The sequence below is a fragment of the Phalangium opilio genome, unplaced genomic scaffold (assembly GCF_054372755.1).
Source record: "Phalangium opilio isolate 3A_F unplaced genomic scaffold, DU_Popi_V2 ptg000089l_1, whole genome shotgun sequence".
Lineage (NCBI taxonomy): Eukaryota > Metazoa > Arthropoda > Arachnida > Opiliones > Phalangiidae > Phalangium > Phalangium opilio.
In genome coordinates, this window is record NW_028324194.1 from 5,796,518 (window position 1) to 5,817,892 (window position 21,375).

At 31.8% G+C, this 21,375-nt stretch overlaps 1 protein-coding gene and 1 long non-coding RNA gene across 2 annotated transcripts in view; both read right to left on the reverse strand.

Moving 5' to 3' along the window:
- The window catches only part of LOC149647162 (uncharacterized), a 319,264-nt gene extending 316,749 nt beyond the window's left edge, over window positions 1-2,515 (reverse strand). Inside the window, exon 1 of the long non-coding RNA XR_016371877.1 lies at window positions 1,733-2,515. This is a non-coding gene — a long non-coding RNA (uncharacterized LOC149647162). The remainder of the gene's footprint in view (window positions 1-1,732) is intronic.
- A 12,705-nt stretch (window positions 2,516-15,220) lies between these two features.
- On the reverse strand, window positions 15,221-19,851 carry LOC149647187 (uncharacterized). Its single transcript, XM_089850034.1, has 3 exons — window positions 19,226-19,851; window positions 18,409-18,468; window positions 15,221-18,338 (listed from the first exon to the last, which is right to left on the reverse strand). Exons 1-3 carry the CDS (start codon window positions 19,529-19,531, stop codon window positions 17,826-17,828), a joined length of 879 nt encoding a protein of 292 aa, XP_089706160.1. The 5' UTR covers window positions 19,532-19,851; the 3' UTR covers window positions 15,221-17,825.
- Between the last annotated feature and the right edge of the window lie 1,524 nt (window positions 19,852-21,375).

Genomic DNA, 21,375 nt, shown 5'->3' on the forward strand with positions numbered 1-21,375 from the left:
TACGTCACATTTTTCCTTTCCAATGCAAAAGCTACAAATGTTTTAACATTCAATTTAGATGGTTCAAAAACGGGTTAATGTAATAAGGTAGGATCGTAGCTTTAGTCTCAGGTACCATCCTCGCATTAGGGATGTCAAAAACCGCCCAGGTTTAACCGAAAACCGGTTTTTTGAACTCTGGAACACTGGTTTTAATAATAATAATAATAATAATGTAACCACGCTTGCGAGATTACTAAACTCGCCCCACGTGGCCATAAAAGCTTTGGCCACTACTAAGAATAACTACACTGTTCCTTAGGTTCAATCATACTTTATTTAACTAACTAAATTATATTTAAATGCCGACTTGCATTTAGTACAACGTAACGAACTTAAAGTTTAACATAATTACTAATTGGGGATGAAGTCCAATACTAGGGCAAAGCCCTTCGCTCGAGCGAACTACTACATCTTAGTAGTGAAGAAATACTGACTGACTTAATAGGATAAGCAGTCGATGCTTATATAGTACGGGAAAGGTCAGAGGTAACACTGGGTGTTAATCCTCTATGTAACCTTACACCCCTGGAGTAGAAACCCAGGAGGTCCCTTAATTACTACGGAAGGTTACAATAATCTAGGCTTTGTCTACGCAGAAGGATTTGTTCCCAGATTTTCACCCGGTGCCACAGTCCGGGATTCCACCCGGGATCCTCTTGCTGCGAGGCGAAAGCGCTAACCGCTACGCCACCCCACTATACATTTTAAATTTAAAATTTTTCATTTATCGTCTCTTGTTGCTTAGCTTGAGTTAGCTGCCAGCAATCTGCCACCATATATCAAAATATATAGTATGCAATTTTAAAGTGACTTTCGTTCTCTCTTCAAGAAAATTACTCCATCTATGATGTCTAATGATATTTAAAGTTCTTCATCCTTTTCTGAACTATCCTTATTGCGTTTTACATAATTTCGCTGGCTATATCAGTAAGCTAGAGTACGAGAGCTCCCTTAGGATCAAAATCCTGTAATGTGACTAGTACCATACACCAGAAGGGAGACATTAGAGCCTGCGACCAACCTCAAGAAAACCGCGAAAACTTTGCGCAAGTACACAGCTTTTAACCAATTTACTGCGAATACAGTTCTTTAAGTTCTCCCTTCTCCGCGGTATCAGGCGGCCTATTTGTCTGCTAGATTTTCATTCTCCAAAGCCTTAGGGCTGTCGATGTTTCGTTCTTGTGTAATTATAACCTCAAGTATGTATTTTATTGAAAATATTTTCTATAATTTAATATTAATTCAGAATAATTAGTTTTTATCTATTTATTACCTTCAAATTATCTGATTTTGGTATGTTTTAAATACCCGTGTATCGAAATTAATTGCAAAGCTTGATTTCGTTTATCAACATTAAATTCGGCCATTTTTATCTCCTTCAATGTAAAGTTGTAAACAAAACTACTTTTTATTCGTCAACCGTGACGTCACCTTCTTATGTGACGTCACAGCTAAGGCAGAAGTTAGATAGCCGATCAGTGAAGGGTAGTTGATTTGAGGTTAGTGACTGTTGTTACGAGTGTAAAGCATTATGGAGATATAAAGTGTGTCCCTTCTGCTACTGCCTAATACGACTACTGAGAACTAGTACTGACTATCGTCTAGGGCTCTAGGCTGTCGACTTCAAGAAACTCATTCTAGAGTATGTGGGGTGGTGGCTAGCCCCTATGCCACAGCTAACCTACAGCACCCTATACTAACTATTACCGTTAACCTCAGCAAGTTTTGATGGAAAGGAGAAACCGGGTTAGACCGCGGAGGAAAACTCCTTTTAACAAGCGGGGAGAGAACTTGCAAAGTCTACGCAGAAGGATTTGTTCCCAGATTTTCACCCGGTGCCACAGTCCGGGATCCCACCCGGGATCCTCTTGCTGCGAGGCAAAAGCGCTACCCGCTACGCCACCCCACCTTTGGCGTAAAACGGAGAAAAATGGTTGTTAGGTAGTTGTTTTAGACACGTTTTAAAATACTAGAGGAAAATGTTTGGTAAAAGATGTGTTAGAACACTACCAACACGATACCAAGGAAACGCTAAAAGCCCAGAAAGCTTTACGAGACAGCTTAAAGGAAAAGAAATCTAGTCTAACAAAGAATTATTGTCAAGAAGATAATTCTAGTCGAGAAATTAATTCCAGTCAAGAAAATGTTAATTCAACTTTTAAAGAAGTTAAATCGTTTGAAAAGAACCCCAAAAAACCTAATGACTCAAGGCTGAAAAAGCGCACCACTAAAAGCGAAACTGCCTTAAGAAGAATTAAGTCGATACCTGCTGACATTCCATCAAAAGTGGGTTAAAAAAGCCAATAAGCCAAATAGAAGTGTAGTCGTTCCAACCACAGTTCCTACTCTACAGATTCCTGAAATGAATGATCTAAACTTGGTAGTTCCTACTCTACATATTCCTGAAGCCAATGACCGAGTGTTCCTAAGTGAGATGGGCAATGATGTAGAATCAATCAAACAAAAAAGTGGGGTGGCGTAGCGGTTAGCGCTTTCGACTCGCAGCAAGAGGATCCCGGGTGGGATCCCGGACTGTGGCACCGGGTGAAAATCTGGGAACAAATCCTTCCGCGTAGAGTTTGCAAGTTCTCTCCCCGCTTGTTAAAAGGAGTTTTCCTCCGCGGTCTAACCCGGTTTCTCCTTTCCATAAAAACTTGCAGAGGTTAACGGTAATAGTTAGTATAGGGCGCTGTTGGTTAGCTGTGGCATAGGGGCTAGCCCCCTGCACCCCTCTATGCATTGTAAAGGGACCCACCTGTAAACAAGCCACAGGCTTAGTGTGGAAATCCCTTCATAGGCAAAGCTTAGATTATTATTATTATCCAATTTTTGTAAATGTGTTATTTAAATTTATTTTTTAACTGGGGACAAGAGTATTCATTAAATCATGAGTTAATAATATGTTAGCTCCGTAGGGAGCTAACATATTATTAACTCATGATTAAATTTGTTTATTTTATAGTCAGTTTTGAAAAAGGGGGAAGTTTTATACTGCTGGATTTAATTCAACTTGCTAAAATTAGTAAAATCCCAAGAATCTCCCTTTTAATAGTTATAATAATAATGTCGCGGAAATAAGTTTCGGATCATTTTCAATCGACGATATTCTCATGATGGATCGTCGTATCGCAAAATTTTTGACATTATTAGTTAAGTGTGAATGTCAAGAATAGGTCAACACCTTGTTTTTGAAAATCAGAAAATTATTGCGCTCGTGACTACTAAAAAACCAAAAAATCACTTTTCGACCAATCAAAATCCTCGCGTCACGTGACATTTTTTAGATGCATCACATAGCTCGCGTCATTTGGAAACGAACCCTTTTTGAAATTTTAAAATCGGTTCAGCCGTTCAAAAGTTATGGCGTAAAATGTGACTGGATTTTGGTCACAAATTAAGCCTAACGTCCAAAAGATTGTTTATGAAAAGCCAATGAAGCCAAAGGCGGGTAATGTTATTTCAATGGAAAAGGGAAAACACAAAAAAAATTGCTTTTGAAAAATATTATAAAATTGAGTAACTAAAATAAAAATTTGTTAATTAAAATAAAAATTGATTATGGTGGTAGCTTGTAATTCCGAACACTTTTTTAAAATCGATTGAAACATGACACACGTATAATGTTATGAGAAATATTTGATATTGTACCAAATAGCTTGAACATTTGCGCTACTTTTGAGCCTATTTTGAGCCAAAATTACCGGTAACTTGTGGAGAAATATCTATTTCCCCATTTCTAGTAGTGGCGTCCAATTCCGAACTGATGTCTTGTAATTCCGACGTAGGGGGTTTCAATTCCGACCCCCCGCTTCCAATTTCTGACCCCCCGCTTCTAATTTCCGACCCCCCGCTTCTAATTTCCGAACCCCCGCTTCTAATTTCCGACCCCCCGCTTCTAATTTCCGAACCCCCGCTTCTAATTACCGAACCTGCTTACAGGGTTGGCAAAAATCCGGATAATTTGAATAAAATCCAGACCAGTGGTTTTTATTGGATTAAACCGGATTTTTTAAAAACACGAGTTATTTTAGGGTTTTTTGAAGGCAAAGTACTTCTGTGTAGCTCTTATTTTAGTTTTGGGGCACTTCCCGACCCCTAGCCCCGATTCCAATGTAAAATAGTCTGCTAGTTTAACTGATAAAATGTTTCATGAAATCAATTTATTTCCTGAGTGCACGAACCTAACACTAGCGCGGCTCCAGTGGATCCCTTACAAGGGGACTTTCCTTCTAAACTCCGGGTTTGGCTTGGCAAAGGCTAGTGGGCGGGATTTATACATGCACGTACAAATTCCGCCCACAAATGCCTCTAGCTTTCCCAAGCCAAAACTGGAGTTCGTAAGGAAAGTCAAGTTGTCCACTGGAACCAACGCTATGCTTTAAGTTCGAGTAATACTGGAAAAATATTGTAAGCTGTAACTGGACAGTAACCGGTAACATAACTATTAGTTTTATCATTTATAATAAATAATCTTTAGTTGTCGCGTCATATATTTTTCCCTTGTTTCTGGTTGTATTTTAATTATTTTTATGGCACAAAATAGATTTTTCCCCATTCATAATTAAGCCGGATATTTTACGTGGTTTTTTAACACCACCACCTGTAATGTGGTATAACTATGGTGAAATAAACTTCAGCGCCTATCTCATTTGTATGCTAAATTGGGATTATCTAAAACTGAAATATTTTTTTCATTAGGTGAATCGGGATAAAATTCCCTAACCAAGGCTTAAGTTTTGGGACGTTAATTCTATAATAAATTTCGCTTTCAAGTTTTAAATCTCTCGTAGGTTAATAGGATAAAAAAGATTATTAATAAATGCAACAGCGATTTACATTACCTTGATCGTCATATTCCATATTCAAGTAGGTATAAACCTTTAGCGACCCGTTTATGCAAAAGTTTGAAACGCGCGAACGCAAATTTTCAAACTTGGCGCGAGATTGAACCGTTATTTTTTTTTATCGCGGAATAGTGTACGAGTACGAGTGACGGCGCCGCGGCGGGGAGGGAAGGAAACAGGGACTTTACGCTAGCCGGGTTAAACTAAAGTTGTCTGCTTGAAAAGCCCGGGAAAACGTATCGCCGTATTATCGAGGATAACTAATCTGTTAAACCATGTCGTTTAATAGCGTTAAATTTAATTTTACTGTCGATAATTTATGATTAATGGAGTGTTGTTTCGAGTGGTCGGAATTAGCTGCTCGCAAAGGTTTTTATAAATATTCTTTTATTAATTTAATTTTGAGCCAAAATTTCGTTACGAATGCTTATTTTGTGGGGGAAAACTTGACGTTTTGGCTGAAATTGAGTTTATTTGCCTCTGATTTATCTGAAGAAAATGAAACCTTATTTTCGGAGGCATCAGGGTCGGCATTCCCTTTAATTGACATTAAATTAAATTCGCAAATTAGGTACATTTTTATTTCGTGTCACATCGTTCCCTGACTTTTAGATATGGATTTGAAATGATGTTTTTCGGATAGACAATGAATCAAGGCATAATTTAAGCCTATTTTTCACGGTCTAAAGCCTCGCAAGTAAAAGAAAAATCAATTTAAAAAAACTGTTCGGAATTAGAAGCGTTCGGAATTACAAGCCACCACCCTAATTAAAATTAAAACTCATTGAATCAAATTAAAATTGATTAAATCAAATTAAAATTGATAAAATCAAATTAAAATTGATAAAATCAAATTAAAATTGACTCATTCAAATTAAAATTGATAAAATCAAATTAAAATTGACTCATTCAAATTAAAATTGATTAAATCAAATTAAAATTGATAAAATCAAATTAAAATTGATTAAATCAAATTAAAATTGATTAAATCAAATTAAAATTGATTAAATCAAATTAAAATTGATTAAACCTAATTAAAATTGATTAAATCAAATTAAAATTGATTAAATCAAATTAAAATTGATTAAACCTAATTAAAATTGATTAAATCAAATTAAAATTGATTAAATCAAATTAAAATTGACTCATTCAAATTAAAATTGATGATTAAATCAAATTTAAACTCATTAAATCAAATTAAAATTGATTAAATCAAATTAAAATCGATTAAATCAAATTAAAATTGATTAAATCAAATTAAAATTGATGACTAAATCAAATTAAAACTGATGACTAAATCAAATTAAAATCGATGATTAAATCAAATTAAAATCGATTAAATCAAATTAAAATCGATTAAATCAAATTAAAATTGATAAAATAAAATTAAAATTGATAAAATCAAATTAAAATTGATAAAATCAAATTAAAATTGACTCATTCAAATTAAAATTGATTAATTCAAATTAAAATTGATGATTAAATCAAATTAAAATTGATTAAATCAAATTAAAATTGATTAAATCAAATTAAAATTGATTAAACCTAATTAAAATTGATTAAATCAAATTAAAATTGATTAAATCAAATTAAAATTGATTAAACCTAATTAAAATTGATTAAATCAAATTAAAATTGATTAAATCAAATTAAAATTGATTAAATCAAATTAAAATTGACTCATTCAAATTAAAATTGATGATTAAATCAAATTTAAACTCATTAAATCAAATTAAAATTGATGAAATCAAATTAAAATTGATGAAATCAAATTAAAATTGATGAAATCAAATTAAAATTGATTAAATCAAATTAAAATTGATGATTAAATCAAATTAAAATTGATGATTAAATCAAATTAAAATCGATTAAATCAAATTAAAATTGATTAAATCAAATTAAATTTGATTAAATCAAATTAAAATTGATAAAATCAAATTAAAATTGATTAAATCAAATTAAAATTGATGATTAAATCAAATTAAAATTGATGATTAAATCAAATTAAAATTGATGATTAAATCAAATTAAAATTGATTAAATCAAATTAAAATTGATTAAATCAAATTAAAATTGATTAAATCAAATTAAAATTGATTAAATCAAATTAAAATTGATTAAATCAAATTAAAATTGAATAAATCAAATTAAAATTGATTAAATCAAATTAAAATTGATTAAACCAAATTAAAATTGATAAAATCAAATTAAAATTGATTAAATCAAATTAAAATTGATTAAATCAAATTAAAATTGATAAAATCAAATTAAAATTGATAAAATCAAATTAAAATTGACTCATTCAAATTAAAATTGATGAAATCAAATTAAAATTGATTAAATCAAATTAAAATTGATTAAATCAAATTAAAATTGATAAAATCAAATTAAAATTGACTCATTCAAATTAAAATTGATAAAATCAAATTAAAATTGATAAAATCAAATTAAAATTGACTCATTCAAATTAAAATTGATTAAATCAAATTAAAATTGATTAAATCAAATTAAAATTGATTAAATCAAATTAGAATTGATAAAATCAAATTAAAATTGATTAAATCAAATTAAAATTGATAAAATCAAATTAAAATTGACTTATTCAAATTAAAATTGATAAAATCAAATTAAAATTGACTCATTCAAATTAAAATTGACTCATTCAAATTAAAATTGATAAAATCAAATTAAAATTGATTAAATCAAATTAAAATTGATTAAATCAAATTAAAATTGATTAAATCAAATTAAAATTGATAAAATCAAATTAAAATATTTAAATCAAATTAAAATTTATTAAATCAAATTAAAATTTATTAAATCAAATTAAAATTGATTAAATCAAATTAAAATTGATTAAATCAAATTAAAATTGATTAAATCAAATTAAAATTGATTAAATCAAATTAAAATTGATTAAATCAAATTAAAATTGATTAAATCAAATTAAATTTGATTAAATCAAATTAAAATTGATTAAATCAAATTAAAATTGATTCAACAAATTAAAATTGATTCAACAAATTAAAATTGATTCAATCAAATTAAAATTGATTAAATCAAATTAAAATTGATTCAACAAATTAAAATTGATTCAATCAAATTAAAATTGATTAGATCAAATTGAAATTGATTAGATCAAATTAAAATTGATTAATTTATAGTAAAATTAAAATTTATTCAATCAAATTGAAATTGATTAATTTAAAGTAAAATTAAAATTGATTCAATCAAATTGAAATTTTTTAGATCAAATTCAAATTGATTAATTTAAAGTAAAATTAAAATTTATCAACTCAAATTCAAATTGATTAAATAAAATTAAAACTGGTTGGTTAAAATTTAGTTATAAATAATAAAATTTATTGATTAAAATTAAAAAATTTTAATTAAAATTAAAACTGGTTGATTAAAATTCAGTTATTTATAATAAGATTTTTTGAAAATAAAATTCATAAATAATTAATAAAATTCATAAATAATATTTAAAATTCATAAATAATAACTAAAATTCAATAATAACAATTTTAAATTTAATAATAATAATTAAAATTCAATATTAATAATAATTAAAATTCAAGAATTCAATTCAATCCAATTAAAATTTTATTAACTCTATACAACAACATGCTTTCGCACTTGTTTAATTAAAATTTATTGCAATTCGACTATTTATCCGCTCTAATGGGAGTATGAGCTTTGTTTATGACTAATTATTTGTTTCAAATACTTGTGCTATACCTCAAATTTGTATTCTACGTAAAATTGAATAGGTTTATTTGTGAGGCATGTGAATTAGCCCCAGTAGCACATGGGCTCCACAGTACAGTCTTTTAACAGTCCGTGTGTTCGCTAGGTGTCCTAAAAACCCGGGACTGATAATACACGTAAACACAAGCCGAAAAGCAATAATGTAAACAGTCCATTATTATTACTAATTTTATAAGTCGGTTGACAGTCTTCCGAATGCTCTAAATTTAGCCTGTTTTTCTTACTCTAGATTATATTAAATCAGGCGCGACCAAGTTTTAGTCTTGTTAGGACAAACATTCCGCCGGCTTCACTATATTAAGTCTCGGATTTTCAGTTTTAGTCTGGTTATGAGACAGTCCGCTGGCTTCTCAATTTTAACTCTGGCAAGATCAAGTTTTAATCTTGATATGGGACAGTCGGCCGGCTTGACAATATTATGTCTCGCATTTTCAGGTTTATTCTAGTTATGAGACAGTCCGCTGGCTTCTCTGTATTAAGAGTCGCATTTTCATTTTTAGTATGGTTACGAGACAGTCCGCTGGCTTCTCCATTTTAACTCTGTAACGATCAAGTTTTAATCTTGATATGTGACAGTCAGCCGACTTGACTATATTAAGCCTCGAATTTTCAGTTTTAGTCTTGTTATGAGACAGTCCGCCGGCTTCTCTAAATTGAGCCTTGCATTTTCAGTTTTAGTCTGTTTATGAGACAGTCCGCTGGTTTTACTATATCAAATCTCGCCTTTTCAGTTTAAGTTTGGTTATGAGACAGTCCGCAGTCCGCCGGCTTGACTATACGTTAAGTCTCGCATTTTCAGTTTTAGTCTGGTTATGAGACAGTCCGCTGGTTTTACTATATCAAATCTCGCCTTTTCAGTCTAAGTTTGGTTATGAGACAGTCCGCCGGCTTGACTATGTTAAGTCTCGCATTTTCAGTTTTAGTCTGGTTATGAGACAGTCCGCCGGCTTCTCTAAGTCTCGCACGTTTAACTAAGCAAGAGTATAACTTGAACGCGCCACACTTAATACAAAGTAGCCGGACTGTCACATAACGAGACTAAAACTGAAAGTTCGAGACTTGATATAGAGAAGCCGGCAGACTGTCTCATAACCAGACTGAAACTGAAAATGCGAGGCTTAATATAGAGAAGCCGGCGGACTGTTTCATAACCACACTGAAACTGAAAATGCGAGACTTAATATAGAGAAGCCGGCGGACTGTCTCATGACTATCGTCATGAGACAGTCCGCCGGCTTCTCTACATTTCAGTATCTGATATCCATTATTAGTATTATTATTAGTATTGTTATTAGATGTTTTAGGTGTCATTTGTTTTAATTTTATTCCTTATTTCACTCCCTGACTTCCTTGGTTTTATCTTAAATAAATAAATAAATAAATAAATAAATAAATAAATAAATAAATAAATAAATGCTTTATTTAGGATATCCTTTTAAGATAATATCTTGTTTACGAAAGGGTCCTATGATTAAGTTAAAATTTCCATGACAAAATTAAAAATTTTTCACAAACGTATTGCGTTATTCGTTAAAGAGAGATAAGTTTTAAGTTCATTTTTAAAAATAGTAATATTATCCAATATTTTGATAGCCCTAGGTAGTTCATTTCATAATTTAATTCCATTTTGCATAACACTCTTGGTCCTGAATTTAGATGGGAAAACTTCCACCACAAAATCGGTGTCACTAGCTCTAGTATTTTTATGATGGTCATGTGGAGGGAACCGTTCGACAATATATTGGGGCACCATTTTATGTTTAATTTTAAACATCAGTATTAATAAGTTTTTCATATAAATTGAATTTAACTCAATGATATTTGCACTTTTCCTCGCTAATGAGGCGGACGATTTCTTTGGCTGTTTCATAACTAACCTAGCACAATTATTTTGCATGATCTGCAATCTTTTTAAATTAGAGTTAGAAGCAGTATTATAGAAAATGTCTCCATACTCAAAAATAGGTCTAATAATTGAGTTATATAATAATGTTAATATATCGTAATTAAGGTTTGTCTGAAGTGGTTTTAAAAGCCAGATACGCGTTTGAATTTTCTTAATTACATAGTCTATGTGGTAATTCCACGTTAACATTTCATCCAAGCAAATCCCTAAATATTTAAATGTAGATACTCTTTCTATTTTTCCTTCACATATAGTTTGGATAGTCAAGGCTTGCTTATTTACATTTTTGTTTGGACTAAAGATCATAAATTTTGTTTTAGATTCATTTAATAAAAGGCCCTTAGAGAGTAATGAGTTTTTGATGTTTTTAATATCAGATTCCATATGGTCAATAGCCTCCAAAAGATTTTCACTTGATAATAATAATGCAGAGTCATCGGCATATTCGTTTGAAGTGGTGTGTTTCAGAGATTTATGTATTTTAGCCGTATAGACATTAAAAAGTAAAGGTCCTAGGACACTGCCCTGGGGTACGCCTGTTTTAACATTCTTAGTTGAAGAGTATTGACCATTACAGTAAACTTTTTGTTGTCGATTTGTTAAATACGAACGGAACCAATCGAGTGCTTTAGAGCTTATTCCAGCTATTTTGAGATCGCGTATTAGAGTCTCGTGTTTAACCGTATCGAATGCTTTCGAGAGGTCTATAAACGTCACAATGACAAATAGACCCCGGTTAAGACCATTTAGAATCTTGTAATGAGACATTCTCCTGGCTCTCCCATAATAAGTCTATGACTTCCTTATTTCAGAACTCAAATCAGACTGTCCAATAGTTACGATATATTAAGCTTCGCGCGTGCTAAATTTAGACTTGTAATGGAACAATCTGCCGGCTGCTCTATTTTTGAGTTTCCAGCGTCGTCGAGCTTGTTGGAATTTATCTGAATTGTATCTATATCATGTCAACGTTTGACTTCTTCAATTTGTTCCGTTTTTCATTCTAAACTTCTGTTATTTTATTTAAATGATAAACGTTTATGGAAATGTGTGGTTTCCTTTAATGCCAATGGATAGCGGCATGCTCGTGAAGTGATCACGACTCCCACACTCTTCGTGAACGGCCCAAAGTGTTGGAATTCGGTTGAAATAAAGGTTTAGAAAATCCAAATAATAACGAAACTTATTCTCCACTAAAGTTCCACGATTCTGTTGATGTAAAATTTGAACTACAAGCAAAACTTTCTTTAAAAATCCATTATATCTCAACAACTAACTGTAACATGTTAATTTACCCAGATTTAAATATAAATTTATCTTTATAAGCATGATTTTACAATAATATCAAAGAAAATGTTACGGAATATGGCTAATTTCATCTTTCCCTTATATTTAGATAAGCCTTCAAATCGTTTGAAAATATAACTCTTTGCTACTCCATATTAACGGAGATTAAATAGCAATGAACACTTTCGTTAAGTGCAGTAATTTGAAGCTATTTACCACTTTTCGAAAGTCGCCAAAAGTGCGGGAGTTCGGTCGAATGGGGCCTCCGAATTAATTTTTCGATCGATGGCCGATATCGTGTCCATTCGCCGCCGATATCGTGTCCATTCGCCAGCCGATATCGTGTCAATTAGCCAGCCGTTATGTTGTCCATACGCAAGCCGATTTTGCGTCTATTCACCTTGCGATTTCATAACCGTTTACCAGTTGATTTCGTGTCCATCCGCTTGCCGATTTTCTGACCGTTTGCTTGCAAATTTCGTGTCCTCTAGACTACCAATTTCGTGTCCACTAGACTTGAGTCCATTCGCCAGCGGATTTTCTGACCATTTGATTGCATATTTCTTGTTCATTCGCTTACCGATTTTGTATCCATTAAGTGCATTTTGCAATCAACCGTAGTAAACGTTGGGATAGCAGGACACTTATCTGGGCGGACATTTCGCACTATAGGGTAGGGTCTAAAGTCACAAATCAGGCGATCCAAAAAACCGTCCAGCTAGTTAAAATTCGTACTGTCCCCGCAGTTGATTTTTGTTGCAGGGGAGGCTTTTGTGCCCCTTCATTGCTGAAAACAAAATTAGTCTCTTTCATTTCGATGTGAGAATCCTTTGATAAAATGAAAGACTGATTCAGGTATTGTAATTTTCAGTTATAAAATACACACTCTAGGAAAAGGAAGTGTTAAAAACGTGTTAAATGAGTGTAATTTAAGAAAACACTTTTTATACACCGTAAAAACACCCAAAAGCATTGGCCTTGAGTTTTTGTGGCCAATTGAAAGTGTAAAATATAAAACTTTTAAAACACCGTTTTGAAATTAAAAATGGAAAAATTACACTATTTTGCGAATTTCTTAAATAACGTCTTTCATTTCCATTAATGTTTGAATATTAGAGTAAAAAATTATTTGTTAAACTTATATTTTAAGATGATATTCATGAAAGAATATATTTTTATCCTTTAAATTAAATTAACAAAGAAATTCGTAATACCTTTATAAAACACTGCTAAACGTGTTAGGCGACACACTGAAACGTGTAAGATGACACTCTTAAAAGCCTTTTATGGGGGCTATAGCGCCCCCATAAAAGGCACTTTAATTTTTATCATAGAATGAAATTTTAATGTCATTCGTGAATTTCTATTATCATTCGTGAATTTCTATTATCATTCATGAATTTCTATTATCATTCAAGAATTTCTATTATCATTCATGAATTTCTATTATCGTTCATGAATTTCTATTGTCATTCATGAATTTCTATTATTATTCATGAATTTCTATTATCATTCATGGATATCTATTTTTCCGCGAATTAATTCAAAAATTTTAATTTTTATTCATGAATTTCTATTTTTCCGCGAATAAAATTCAAAAATTTTAATTTTTATTCATGAAATTCAATTTTTAACATGATTTTTAATTATCATTCCTGAATTTTAATTTTTTATTCATTTTAAAGATTTTTCTGCGAATTTTAATTTTTACACATGAGTTTCCATTTTTATTCATGAATTCTAATTATTATTAATCAATTTTAATTTGATTTAATCAATTTTAATTTGATTTAATCAATTTTAATTTGATTGAATCAATTTTAGTTTGATTTAGTCAATTTTAATTGGATTTAGTCAATTTTAGTTGGATTTCGTCAATTTTAATTGTATTTAGTAAATTTTAATTGGATTTAGTCAATTTTAATTTGATTTAATGAATTTTATTTTGTATGCGTCTATTTTAATTTGATTCAATCAATTTTAATTTTATTTAATCAATTTTAATTTGATTTAATCAATTTTAATTTGATTTAATCATTTTTAATTTGTATGCGTCAATTTTAATTTGATTTAATCAATTTTAATTTGATTTAATCAATTTTAATTTGATTTAATCAATTTTAATTTGATTTAATCAATTTTAATTTGATTTAATCAATTTTAATTTGATTTAATCAATTTTAATTTGATTTAATCAATTTTAATTTGATTTAATCAATTTTAATTTTATTTTATCAATTTTAATTTGATTTAATCGATTTTAATTTGATTTAATCGATTTTAATTTGATTTAATCATCGATTTTAATTTGATTTAATCATCGATTTTAATTTGATTTAGTCATCAATTTTAATTTGATTTAATCAATTTTAATTTGATTTAATCGATTTTAATTTGATTTAATCAATTTTAATTTGATTTAATGAGTTTAAATTTGATTTAATCATCAATTTTAATTTGAATGAGTCAATTTTAATTTGATTTAATCAATTTTAATTTGATTTAATCAATTTTAATTAGGTTTAATCAATTTTAATTTGATTTAATCAATTTTAATTTGATTTAATCAATTTTAATTAGGTTTAATCAATTTTAATTTGATTTAATCAATTTTAATTTGATTTAATCAATTTTAATTTGATTTTATCAATTTTAATTTGATTTTATCAATTTTAATTTGATTTAATCAATTTTAATTTGAATGAGTCAATTTTAATTTGAATTAGTCAATTTTAATTTGATTTTATCAATTTTAATTTGATTTAATCAATTTTAATTTGATTCAATGAGTTTTAATTTTAATTAATCAATTTTTATTTTAATTAACAAATTTTTATTTTAGTTACTCAATTTTATAATATTTTTCAAAAGCAATTTTTTTTGTGTTTTCCCTTTTCCATTGAAATAACATTACCCGCCTTTGGCTTCATTGGCTTTTCTTAAACAATCTTTTGGACGTTAGGCTTAATTTGTGACCAAAATCCAGTCACATTTTACGCCATAACTTTTGAACGGCTGAACCGATTTTAAAATTTCAAAAAGGGTTCGTTTCCAAATGACGCGAGCTATGTGATGCATCTAGAAAATGTCACGTGACGCGAGGATTTTGATTGGTCGAAAAGTGATTTTTTGGTTTTTTAGTAGTCACGAGCGCAATAATTTTCTGATTTTCAAAAACAAGGTGTTGACCTATTCTTGACATTCACACTTAACTAATAATGTCAAAAATTTTGCGATACGACGATCCATCATGAAAATATCGTCGATTGAAAATGATCCGAAACTTATTTCCGCGACTGTACAATAATTCATGCTCTAAAATACTTAAATCGACAGGTTTAAATGTTGGCATATGAAATAAATAAGGAAATTATTTTTATTAAACCTAAAATATTTTTATTTTGGAACTTGATAAGATATTGCCCATGTGATTCCTGATTTAACAAAGTTCATGCAACTCTGCATGGAAAAAAGGGCAAACTCAGGGAAATAAATAGTTGACAAAACTATTTTTGTAACTAGGTTGCTCAAATTTATTTTTTAACTGGGGACAAGCGTATTCAATAAATTTGTTCATCTAGTATTAAAGGAAAAAAATATCGTTCTAAATAACTTTAATTAAATTCAAATTTAATCGATTTATTTATCTAGTGTGATAAATTTAATTGTTTCTCTATATCCATCATCTTTTTGGAATAACGTTTCAATTCCTGCAGCGACAGTCTCGCTCAAAACCTGGGCAGCAAGGTTCACTTTCATTCGAGAGTTAGAATTTAGAAAAATCCCGTACGCTCGGGGAAAAATCCAAAAACAAATCCAAAATTCCAGTGAAAATACAAAAAGGATTTTGTATTTTTTGAAAAATCCGAAGATCTTTCAAAAGTTTCAAAATATATATAATTATGTAAAAAATCCAAAAATCCACCGAAAATCCATAAAAAAATCCAAAAATACCGAAAATTTTTTAGACATCCAAAATAGCATGTTAAATCCGGGAGTGTGTTCGAATTTTTTTAGAAATCCAAAATTTTGTGAAAATCCACAAAAAATTCCCAAATTTTGTGAAAATCCACAAAAAATTCCCAAATTTTGTGAAAATCCACAAAAAAATCCAAAACTTTGTGAAAATCCACAAAAAATCCAAAATTTTCAAATTCACAAATCCAGGAAGATGATACAAATTACAGTTAAAAATACAAAATCCTAAAAAAAATACTAAATCCCCAAAAATTACGAAATCCCAAAACAAATTACGAAATCCCGAAAAAATACAAAATCCCGAAAAAAAAAATGCAAAATACCGAGAAAAAATACGAAATTCCATGAAAAAATTCAAAAACACAACGGTTTTTTTGAAAATCCTACTGGATTTTGGATTTTTATAAAAAATTGACAAATCCATTTAAATAAAAAAAATACGTAAAAATCCATAAAAATCCGATGGATTTAAAAATCCCGTACGTTTTTTTTTTTCGAATGACGGACCCCTCGGAAATACATGTCCGTAAGTTAATCTTGAAACGTGTTTAAATTGGCCGATGGACTTAAGTATTTATCTTTTTCGGGAAGATTGTTTATATTTGTCTCCTCAATCATCTCATCAAAAACTTCTTGACCGAAACCCGACTCGTTATTTCCAGTACGACAGTGATTGTACAAGGTTCTAAGACTCGGGAGTATTATTGTTCCGGACTTTCTTAATGCCTGATAAGTCGATTTTGACTTGTTTTTGATATATAAGCACCACTTTATGAAATTTCTATCCCATTTCATTCCAAACTTCGGTCGTTCGAGAGCTCCGATTTGCTGTTTCAAGAAAATGCTCATAAACGATCCTGGTTTCTCATTCTGCAAACGAGCTTTGAATAGTTGCTTTAATATGGAAATCTCCTTTTTAGTTTTGCGCTCTTTAGAGCTGGAAAACCTTTGTTCTGTCCCCTTGCGGCTGGGCGCCCCAGTTTTTGGTGTTACCAATTTGTCCGCGCAAAACTGTAATGTGGCCGAGGCCATCTTGTTTGCTTTCATATTTACAACGACAGCTTTGTTTCTGGATCTTTGCTTACTCTTGTAAGAAGAGTGTTTCTCTAATAAAACCTTCCCTTCCGCAGTCCTGGTTTCTCATTCTGCAAACGAGCTTTGAATAGTTGCTTTAACACGGAAATCTCGTTTTTAGTTTTGCGCTCTTTAGAGCTGGAAAACCTTTGTTCTGTCCCCTTGCGGCTGGGCGCCCCAGTTTTTGGTGTTACCAATTTGTCCGCGCAAAACTGTAATGTGGCCGAGGCCATCTTGTTTGCTTTCATATTTACAACGACAGCTTTGTTTCTGGATCTTTGCTTACTCTTGTAAGAAGAGTGTTTCTCTAATAAAACCTTCCCTTCCGCAGTCCTGGTTTCTCATTCTGCAAACGAGCTTTGAATAGTTGCTTTAACACGGAAATCTCGTTTTTAGTTTTGCGCTCTTTAGAGCTGGAAAACCTTTGTTCTGTCCCCTTGCGGCTGGGCGCCCCAGTTTTTGGTGTTACCAATTTGTCCGCGCAAAACTGTAATGTGGCCGAGGCCATCTTGTTTGCTTTCATATTTACAACGACAGCTTTGTTTCTGGATCTTTGCTTACTCTTGTAAGAAGAGTGTTTCTCTAATAAAACCTTCCCTTCCGCAGTCCTGGTTTCTCATTCTGCAAACGAGCTTTGAATAGTTGCTTTAATATGGAAATCTCGTTTTTAGTTTTGCGCTCTTTAGAGCTGGAAAACCTTTGTTCTGTCCCCTTGCGGCTGGGCGCCCCAGTTTTTGGTGTTACCAATTTGTCCGCGCAAAACTGTAATGTGGCCGAGGCCATCTTATTTGCTTTCATATTTACAACAACAGCTTTGTTTCTTGATCTTCGCTTACTCTTGTAAGAAGAGTGTTTCTCTAATAAAACCTTCCCTTCCGCAGTCTTGGTCAATGCTTTTGCGCGATGACGCAGTCGCAAAACTCTTAAGCTTCGTCTGTGAACAATGCACGCTTGGCATTTCTTCTTTTTCTTTTGAATGAGACGGTGACAATCATTACTATAAACTGAACCAAACTGTTCCGAATAATGGCTTTTTGTTTTGCGGTTGTTGTTTTTGACTTATAAATTGATACCATGTCCTCATCATCATTTCCAGGACAAACTTTATATTCAATAACTTTTAACAGGAACTTGTAAATATCACCGTTAGTTTTCAATTCAATTTGTTTAAAGAGTTTTTCTATGGGTATCTCGACACCCAGAACTATTATTTTCACGTCGAGTTTTTCATCATAAGAAAAAATGCATTGCAACACCACCAAAGAATTTTTGATTTGGCTAAAGATAACCCCATTGGATTTTAGTTCCATGCACCAGCCAATGGGTGGCGATAATGATGAAAGGTTAAGAGGATTAGTGTTATTTTCATCTACTTCTTGTAAACGCAATTGCGAGTGTTTCGTATCTTTTCTTTTCTCGATTCTGGGTGTTTTAGTCTAAAAATATATTCGTATAGTTTGTAAAGTAGAATGCTACTAATTTTTAAGTTTAATTTAGGCATAGTACTTCAGGATTTAGAATTTGTTTGTCAGTTGGAATTTCTCGGTTTGGTGTTTCTTGACTTGACTGTAAAGTAGTTAATAATGTAGGTCATAACCGCCATAAACCATATAACCTCAAGGGGATAACAGAAGAAGGATGACACTCTGTATTTAGTTATGTAACGTCATTCTTCCCGGGCTCATGGCACCATTTTTGTTTGCTTTCCCGCTCATCTAACTTCAGATGGGCATCGCACCGTAATTAGGTGAATTCTATAATTATTTGGCACTAAATCCGCAGCAATCAACCCACAAGCCTCGTCTTGGGGTGGGACAAAAATCCACAAGCTCGTCTTGCCAAATAGTTAAACCATGGATGAAGGACTGTATGCAATTTCACACGTATTTGAAACTAAGGCCTAGAGGTCCGTGCACTCGAGCTAAAAAACTCGCGGATATTTTAAATCCTGATTCCTGAAGGACCTGAAGTTTTTTGTCTCTTGACAGCACGTACAAAGCTACGTTACATAGAGAAATAACTTTGCGCGTGCTGACAACCGACGTTGTAACAGAGTGTATACAGAATATTCTGTAGCTCGAGATAGGGAGTTGCCTATCCTGTAGAGTGAAAACAAATTTCCTAACGCGCATCCTTCATCCATGGTTAAACGCTAATAGAGTAATAATGAGGGAACTATTTATCGCGTATGTGATAGGGTTTAGTAACCTTGCGCACTCCAAATGTTCCGATGTTGGGATTGGGAAGAATGACGTTACACTTACTCCGCTTTGTGGAACACTTCTCTCGAAGAGAAGTATTATATACTTCTGCTATAACTTACCACTTCAGCAAAATAAAATGGATGTAGCTCCGGATTCAAAACCTTTATCAGTGGCACGGGATCTGGACACTCGTCTGTAGGCCCGTTGTTGTTGATAAAATGTTTACTACAGATGTAGGTTGAGCTTTTGACGTTTGATATAGTAAAGTCTTTACGCCCACACGCTTCCACCCATCTTTGACATTTTTCCCTTTCAGTTTTTGGTGAAGGAAATTTTATGAATTTTAGGCCAGTGAAACCATTTTGTTTAGTTTTTGGGTGTTCGTACGAACCGCACGGTCCATAAATACAACGTTTTCGTACCATTTTGACTTCAAATTTTCATTTATGTACAAATTATTTGTATTTTTGATGGACCTAAAAGGCACACCTTACACACTAGCACACTTTACACACTCTTTTGAAAAACGCTAATTCGTACATTTAATATCATTTTTCACACTGCAAACTCATACTATACATCCTAGCTGTCAGAACGATGCACAAAAGCTTAGTATACAGCATTTAAATTAATATCAATTGAAATAATAACGTTGTTCAGAGTAATCCGAGAAGGGTTATTCCTATTTTAGAGGCCGTTTTCCACAGTGGAAATTATTTTTAGTAGGATAGTAGTAAAAATAGTAGTATTCCCCCTACGAGGAAAAGCGGAACCTATGATGGAGAAAATTGTATGAATTGCTGACTAACCATAAATTGCCGCCTTTTCCAAAATATTGCTAACCATAAATTTCCGCCTTTTCCAAAATATTGCTAACCATAAATTTCCGCCTTTTCCAAAATATTGCTGACTAACCATAAATTTCCGCCTTTTCCAAAATATTGCTGACTAACCATAAATTTCCGCCTTTTCCAAAATATTGCTGACTAACCATAAGTTTCCGCCTTTTCCAAAATATTGCTGACTAACCATAAATTTCCGCCTTTTCCAAAATATTGCTGACTAACCATAAATTTCCGCCTTTTCCAAAATATTGCTGACTAACCATAAGTTTCCGCCTTTTCCAAAATATTGCTGACTAACCATAAATTGCCGCCTTTTCCAAAATATTGCTGACTAACCATAGAGGCCAGTAGAGATCAAACAAGCAAAATTGAACCATAGACTATTACACTGGCCGCTCAACTATGCGTCAGTAGTGGCCTACTTGAGAGGCCAGTAGAGAATAAAGAAGCAAAATGGAACCATGGACTATTACACTGGCCGCTCAACTAGGCGTCAGACTGATTTCCGTGTAGAGACAGACAAGACTAGGAGTGTCCTCACAATAGGGCGACTAAAGACACCTGGTTGAGAGGCCAAGATGTGGGGAAGTTCCCTTTGGTGACATATGTTTCGTTATTTTGAGCGCATTAATAGTCCAAAATGATTTTTTTTGGCAATATCATTGAGAACATTAGGTTTAATAAAAAAAATTGTTAAAACAGTAAAATCATACGAAAACATGATTACGTTGCTTCTGAAATATGCCTAATGAGTATTCAAAATGTAGCTGTCCATAGTATTTTCTCCGTCACCGGTCTAGCTTTTTGATCTAGGAAAAATACTACTATTTTTACTACTATCCTACTAAAAAAAATCTAACTATAGAAGGCGGCCTCGTAAATAGGAAAGATCCAATTAAAGATTTTTGCTTTTTGTACGAGGTGTGCTATCATCCAATGTAGGACATAATCCCCCCATTAGAGAAGAAAAGGACATAATCCCCTCAGGTAGGAGACAAAATCCCCCGGACATTTTCCCCCCGAATGGATGCCGAAGACAAAATACCCCAGCCCTAGGACAAATTCCCCCAAATAAATGTAAAAAATAATATTTTGGAAAAGGCGTACCTTTGTTGGTCGCTATAATTTAAAACGGTTTGATGAGCAAGTGCTAAAATATGCATTGTCTTTTATAGAAATCTTAAAAAATAATATTTTTAAAATATTAAGCCTATAACTATAGGCCAGTCTCTAAAGGGAGGGAAATCTCAATATTTTAAAAAGTAATGTTACTTCAGAAGAAAATAAATGTAAAAAATAAGATTTTGGAAAAGGCGTACCATTGTTACAATATTTCCAAAATATTACAAACCGAACCCAACCTAACCTAACCCAACCAAACCCAACCCAACCAAACCCAACCCAACCTAAAATAACCAAACCAA